Here is a 7640-nt window from a genome sequence, read left to right on the forward strand (position 1 = left end):
CTTCTTCTAGGTCTCTCGTGGGTGTTGGGGCCCAAGCTATTCTCTGCTGCTTTCTCAGGTCGAAAGCAGTGAACTGGATAGAAAGTGGAGCGGCTGGAACTTGAACTGGCACCCATATGGGATGCCAACCCTGCAGACTGAGGCTGAACACACTGTGCCATGGAACCTGACCCACAGGTAGCATTTAAAGAATAATCAAGGGCCTGGCATGGTAGCATAGTGACTAAAGTCCTCACCTTGCACAGGCCGGGATCCCATGTAGGCACCAGTTCATGTCCCAGCGGCCCCACTTCGTATCAAGCTCCCTGCTTGTGGCCTGGGAAAGCAATTGAGGAAAGCCCCAAAGCCTTGGGACCCTGCACCCACGTGGGAGACCTGGAAGAGGCTCCTGGCTCCTGGCTCTTGGCTCCTCGCTTTGGATCAATGCAGCTCCAGCCGTTGCGGCTGCTTGGGGAGTGAATCATCGGATGGAGGATCTTTGTGTCTCTCCTCCTCTCTATATCTGACTTTCCAATGGAGATAGTTAATATTACTCTACCTTACAAATCCCAGTGACCAAAGAGGTACTGGTGTGTCAGCTTTGTATTGCTCATCCCTGGGTTGGGTGGACGTCTCCCACCGGTGTAAATGTGCTGGCAACACAGGAGGCCCAAGTAGGTGAGGAACAGCCAGTGTGTCACTGGGGACTTATTTTCAGCCAGGGGCCATTTATAACATCTTCTGCAGATTATACCCATTTGTCAGTTTGAAAAACAGCCTGCTGTTGATGTATTGAACTATGAATTCTGCCTGTGGTGGTGCCCTTGGCAGGGCCAGACCAGAAAATCCTGCACACCTTACATGGCCACCCCGGGTTAGGTGCAGGCTCCCAGGGAAAGACAAGCTGGGTGGTCGGAGCGTGGGTGAGGGTGGGCGGTGTGTCTTTGGGTTAAGGTTTGCTTCAGCTTCTGTGAGACTGGACACAAGTCCCTGGAAGGGAAGTCAGTGTGAAGAGGCCAGTGTGTGCTGGAGCGAACACTTCTGTTGGAGCCACTGGCAGGCTGATGGCATTGTGCGGGTGCTAGGTAGCCAGCAGAAGGTGGTAGAGGCATGGGCACCACACATGCCCCACCTTCAACTACCCAAAGCCGGGCTCTTTCTCAGGAGCAGTCAGAGCAGAACACATCTGATGGGGACCTGAGTGCAGAAGGGAAAGGTGGACACTCTCAGCATGTGGTTGGGACCAGTAGGCCTGGCCTGGGGTCACGGTCACGGCGCAGGGGAGTGGTATTGAGAGCTGTCTTGGGCGTTCAGGGCAAAGCTGGCATCTCACTGTCCCCGTGTTCTTCCCCTCTCTGTTACCTTGTCTGTCTCTTGTTCACATTGACATCTTTCATGGTGTCTCTGGTGTTGATGGAGCAAGTTTCTTGGTATTGAGATTTAAAATGGCTACTTGGAACATTGACTCAGTTTTGCAGACTGTGTGAGAGAGTGCCTTTTTTCGACTCTTAGAAAATAGCTGGTAATGCCCACAGGGAGTGCTGGCATCGCTGGACGCAACTGGACCCACTGTGCTCCAGTGCTGCCTTCATGCCTGGTCACTGAAGTCAGGGCTCACTTTGTGTCTGCTTGACAGTTTCCAACAATCAACATCATGGTCTCTCCAGTCATCTGGCCTTATGGGTTTATTTCTTCACCCAAGTTCTGGTGAGATTTGGAGGAAGTGAAAGTAGAGGGGTGCTCTGGTTTATTCTGACCAGGAAACTGCAGTGTATTGTGCGCTGGCTCTCCAAGCCCACACAGGTGGAGTCAGGCTTGGTTAGGTGGCACTTGGTGCTAAATGCAAAAGTCACCAGCACTTGCAGATCGAAGATTTCAAGTGCAAATCCAGAATGTGGTTTTCCTGGCCATATTGTGACAGTGACAGCTGGAGTGGCCTGCAGCCACAGCATCGACCCTCAATTGCCATCCTTCTCCCTCCTTGTCAACCTCATCTTCCTAGCTCCCTGGAGTCTTGAGTTGACACCTAGGTTTGGATGGGACGTGGTGGGTATGCTAAGGCACTGTCCAAGATATCCGTTTCTGGGCAGTGACAAATCTCATTTGTGTGCACCTGCTGTCCCTGCAGCACCTGTGGCCTCGCGGAAGAACTGGAGAAGGAAAAGGCGGCAGAACAGAAGAGCTCCCAGCCCAAGTCGGCCTGCGGGAACGTACGTATTACCCTTCCCCAGTCCCAGGACACTGGCCTCGTCCAAGCTGTGCCTCTCAGGCACTTCCTGTTCAGGCATCCTCCCAGTGGGCGAGCGTGGGAGGGCATGTGTGTGTCAGTGACCCGTATGAGTGCACGCACCTATGCCTATGTGGAAAGCACCTGTTCCTTCTACTTTGGGCCCCTCTGCTCTGGGCCCCTCTGTTCTGCCTCACAGCGGGTCCTGAAGTTCATTGGCCCCTGGGGAGCTTAGCTGCAACCTGAACTGCTGGCGTGGGAAAAATACAGCCTGAGTACCATCCATGGGACCCGAGAGCGTTGAAGCTGTGACCGTGCATGCGGTCAGCAGTCTCCTCTTGCTGTCCTTGTCTCTGGCTGTTTTGACCTCAGTTTCCTGGTGTTCTCTCTCCTCTCTGTGCAGTGCTACCTGGGTGATGCTTTCCGCTGTGCCAGCTGCCCCTACCTCGGAATGCCTGCCTTCAAGCCCGGGGAGCAAGTGCTCCTGAATGCCAACAACCTTCACGATGCCTAGGAATGGCCTGGTGTGGCACACACCTGCCCCTCCAGCCAGCCCTCTCCCTCAGATGCTGCCACTGTGCTCCTCCCTCAGCCCCCAGGTCTGCCTCTCTTCGTTTGCAGTCCGTTTGCTGGACGGGTGCTTGGCAGCCCGGGGCAGCTGGCTGTGGGTGCTGTGGTGTGCAGTGCTGCTATGAATCAACACACTGAGGACCATGGGGCCCACCATGCCTGGGAAGGGGCCTGTTTCCCAACGTATTGTTAGGGGAAGGCTGTGGGCCTGCACGGGTCCCTTTCCTGCTGACCACACAGGTCCTGGCAACACAGGCCAGGTTTCTCTTGACCTCATCGGGGTACCAAAGGAGCTATCACTCACTGGTTGCCGTGATTCCATCACATCCAGTGTCCCTGTGTCCCCACCCTGCCCCTACCATTTGACGGTAGCATTGGATGTGTGTCCTGTTGTCATTTCTGTTACCCTACAGGTATTAAACCCATAAACTTCTGCATGTCTGTTGTAAAGAGAGGGATGTGCGTGTGTGTGTGAGAGAGAGAGGAGACAGAAGGCTCACGCATGGCCCAAGCACCAGAGTTCTGGAGGAATGTGATGTCCCATGCAGGGGCCCGTGCTACGCTTGGAGACCTAGAGACTGGGGCCTCCACAGCCGCGAGTGGAAGCTTAGTGAGAAGCAGGGCAGGACCAGGAACCAACTCCGAGGCTTGGCCTGGAAGTGCTTTGTTCCCCTGCTGCCCGCCCATAATCTGTGAATCCATCCTGCTGAATGCTTGCAGTGATTGTGTGCATTGGTAAAAAAGTTGGTCCATTTGAAAGGTAGAGCTACACAGAGAGGTCTTTTGCACATTGGTCCATTCCCCAGATGGCTGCAATGGCCAGAGCTGGGTCAGGCCGAAGCCAAGAGCCTGGCTCTCTCATATGAGTGGCAGGGACCCAGGTACTTGGGCCATCTTCTGCCACTGTGCCCAAGCTACATGCAGGGAGCTGGATCGGACATGGAGCAGCTGAAACATGAAATTGTGTCCACCTGGGACACCGACATTGCAGATGGCAGCTTTACCCACCAGGCCACAATGCTGGCCTCAGCCTGTACATTGAAGAGAAGTGCAATCAGCGGAGCAGTGTCCGGTGTCTGAGCTGTGCAACTTTGCCAGTTCTCTCATGAACACACTTTGCTTTTCCTATAGCCCGTTGGTGCCGCTCAGTATGGCCCAAGTTTGAGTTTGACTTAGATGCTCCTGTGATTGGCAGAGTTCTGAGATGACTTCCAGGGTCCCAGGCCCTGTCCCAGTTCCCTACCCTTGAACTTGAACAAAGCCTGTGTGCATGGTAAAAGAGCCCATCAGTGGTGACGGAAAGCAGGTGTCGCAGGTGATGGAAGTCCTAATGGGGTGTGTTAACTAGAAGGGAGATCCCCTTGCATGGCTCAGACCTAAACACATCCTTGAAAACAGAAAATCCTGACAGATCAGAAAGCTGCCCAGCTGGCCTGGCAGAAGGTGCCCGGTGGTGAGAAGCCTGAGGTCCAGCACTCAGCGGGGCATGGAGGCCTCAGGCCTATGGTTGCAAGGTGTTGGGTCCTGGACTGCAGCCTTGGGAGGTCTGGGTGTAAGCCTCACCTGGACCCTGACACCAGAAACAAGGATGCTTTAGTAGGTACTGCCAAAGTGAGCACTCAGCGGGCATTTTAAGCAGCTGTAGCTATGGTAGCTTGTCATAGGGCAACAGGAAACCAGGACAGCCCTGGGATGATTTTTTGTTCGTATTTATGAGACGCCAAGGACAAAGAGCTTGTCCCTGCAGAGTGAGGATGGGGGAGCCTGACACAGAGGGCTGCCTAGAGCAGGCTATGCCAACACCATGAGCCTGGCTGCCCGTGTTCTTGGGTCCCAGCCAGTGCTGACGTTCAGGGCCCCGCATGGCCGGCTGCTGTGGCATTCCAGGGTCCCCAGGGAAGCCAGCCAGCTTGGAGGCAGGGCTCTGGGAAGGTGGGAGAGGCACGCCTGGGCCTTGGGACTGATTTGACCATAAATTGACCTTGCAAGGAGATTCTCGGGGACATCTTCACACCTTGTGACTTTGAAGGTGCCATTTTGGAAGAGGTGTTAGCCTGTTTTCAAGCTCAAAGTAAAAGCAGAGCTGAAGACAGTCTCAGGTTTCCCTGAATGCAGCTCTATTTACATTTAAGGACACAGTGACACCAAGAAAGTCACCTGCCTGTGATCACTGGGGGACAATTCAAGAGTGGGGGTGGGGGTTGGTGCCACTTGGGACTCCACATTCCACAGTACAGTGCCTGGGTTCTCATCCTGGCTCCACTTCTGATCCAGCTCCCTGCTAGTGTGCACCCTGAGAGGGAGTCCCTGCCACCCTGGATGAGTTGTTGCTCTTTCAAATAAATAAAAACTAAACTAAATCTTAAAAAAATTCCCTTCACCCAGATTGAGAAAACCCCACCCCACTGCCTGCCCGGGTGGCCATGTCTTTGATCCCACAGCTTTACTTCTGACCTCAGAAGCATAGCTGCTTCTCTTAGCACGGATTCCTCTGTGGTGCACCTGGGGTTCAGCCTTACTGTCTCAGCAACAAGGTGGGAGACACTAAGCTGTCACACCCTCACAATCAGCTGCAAAGCAGAGACTAGATGAGTCCTTGTGTTACAATGGATGCATAAGAGGCAGCGAGAAGTTGCCACCTGCTGGTTCACTCCCCACAGTGGTTGAGGCTGGGAGCTGGGAACTCAAACCATCTCCCACATGCATGGCAGGGACCAGGTCAGCTGATGTCTGGAGTCATGCTGAAGCCAGGCACACCAATGGCCTAACACCTGCCAGTGGCCATTCATTTCCCCTTGTGGTTAGTCCATGTCCAATAGGCCAGTACAGACCTTAAGGAGCCACAGAACATTGGGCGCGGCGCTGCCAGCCCTGCCACCCAGGACCTCCCCTTCCTCTCCCTCCAGGTAAAGAGCCTCAAGTAACAACCCCACAACTTTAATGTAGGGTTTGGATGCCCTCTAGTGGACAATTGGAGAACAACTCCATTTAAATTTTCATCCCATAAATGTGATGCCCTTCACGGCAAGGTGTGGAGGGCTCCCGGAGAAATTTCTCTTTTCCCACGAGTGCCTCTGCGAAAAATTCACCTCAGTGCTGTTGACGAAAATAAATCAGTCAAAATTCCACTGCGTGCAAAGCACCTTCCCCCCACCCTTTATAAATGAGTCATGTTATACATGAGTCAGGTAATGAGTTGTGATCCAGATAGCTGGGGGCAGGGAGCTCATTGCACGAATCAACACTCCCCCACCCCCAGGCAAGCACCGGAGGCAGAGTGGCCGAGTGAGAGCAAGAAGTGAGCAGAGGGTTCATGGGCATCAGGTCAGTGGAGATCTCCTTGAGTAGGTGGTGTTGGAGCTGAGCTCCCAAGAGGTGCCTGGATCTCAGGTGCTGAAGGAGCCAGTGCCCTCCGCGCGGCCCACCGGGCCCCGCGCTTCGCTCTCTGTCATGCGCACTGCTCCCAGGGGCGTCCAAGTCACAACTCCCCCAATCGCCCCTGGCCCTACTGGGCTCCACCTCTGCCTGGCTCCCCACCCCGGCAGTGAGGCGACCCACTGCAGCCCTTTGGGAACTCTCCAGCTCCGGCACGCCCCTCTGTGGCTCTTGAGCAGGACCTTGCTGGTCACGCCCAGGCCTGCACCTGCTCCGAAACCTGCTCTCTGAACTGCAGAGCCCGCCATCGCGTCTGCAGCAGCCAGCGTCCGGCTGTTCAGGCAGGCAGGGGGCAGCCGCGAGCCATGGTCCTGCCTGAGGGGACCGACACTGTGGCAGGTACCCTGCATTCCTGAAGCTCCCAACGCCCAGGCCCCAGGCTGCGACCCACACAACTGCGGAGGGAGGCAAGCTCGGGAGGTTAAAGACCCCACCCTCTCCCGCTGCACACTGCAGCTTCCCAGCTGGAGTGAGGGGACCCTACTCGGCTCCTCGTATCCCCACCCTTAGGAGTGCCAAGCTGTAGGGTCCCTAGAGGGGCTCAACTGTGCTCTGGTGTGAACCCAGAGGCTAGGGTCGTGTGGTGAGTACAGAGGGTGGAAGAGTGTGGAACATCCCACACACATACATCTCACATTATATATGCACAGTACATGCACACACAATTCACACAGCACCCATACAGCACATACCACACACATGTACACATACCACATATGGACACACATGCATACACATATACGCTATATGCACATAGCACATACATACACCACACACCACATGTACACATCACAACACATACAGTCATATACACCACATGCACATCACCATACATATACCACAAATACACATATATCACATTCACACACACCACACACGTGCACATTACACACCTGTGTGTGTGAATGTACCACACACAGGCACATACCACCACACTGCAGGGCTGGCCAGCCTGGCCGGCAGAGGGGTCCTGGCGGTGTTTGTGGAGCTGAGTCCACAAGCAGGCTGTCAGCTCTGCGTGGGGCGGGAAAAAGGCTGCTGTGGAGTGGGGGCAGAGAACCCAGCTGGCCCTCCCTGGAATGCCCCGTGGGCAGGGCACACTGAAGATGTTGGGAACAGCCAGCCCAGGGTCCCCACTGCTCCCCAACTCTCTTCCACCTTTGCCCTGCCCTTCCAGGACCCCACAACCCCAGCCCCTGCCCAGGCCTCCTCTCTCCTGGCAGGGTCTGCAGCAGCCTCAGTTGCCCTTCCTGACTGTGGCCTCTGTGTGCGATAGCAGGGAGCATGGGGACAGAACACACAGACCCAGGCTGGAGGACAGAGACTTTAATACCCAGCCTGTAGCTCCTGCAGCTGCAGTCCAAACAATGGCAAAGTGGGGCCTCTGTAGCCAGGGTGCCTTGTTGGACCAGGTGGTGCAGGGAGAGTC

The 7640-nt window shown here is 55.1% G+C and overlaps 1 protein-coding gene across 1 annotated transcript in view; it reads left to right on the forward strand.

Moving 5' to 3' along the window:
* The window catches only part of CIAPIN1 (cytokine induced apoptosis inhibitor 1), a 16596-nt gene extending 13387 nt beyond the window's left edge, over positions 1 to 3209 (forward strand). Inside the window, exons 8-9 of the mRNA XM_004583884.4 lie at positions 2108 to 2189; positions 2610 to 3209. Coding sequence (XP_004583941.2) covers positions 2108 to 2189; positions 2610 to 2720 — 193 coding nt within the window. The 3' untranslated portion in view covers positions 2721 to 3209. The remainder of the gene's footprint in view (positions 1 to 2107; positions 2190 to 2609) is intronic.
* Positions 3210 to 7640: the final 4431 nt, after the last annotated feature.

The sequence above is a fragment of the Ochotona princeps genome, chromosome 16 (genome assembly GCF_030435755.1).
Source record: "Ochotona princeps isolate mOchPri1 chromosome 16, mOchPri1.hap1, whole genome shotgun sequence".
In the NCBI taxonomy this organism is placed as follows: Eukaryota; Metazoa; Chordata; class Mammalia; order Lagomorpha; family Ochotonidae; genus Ochotona; species Ochotona princeps.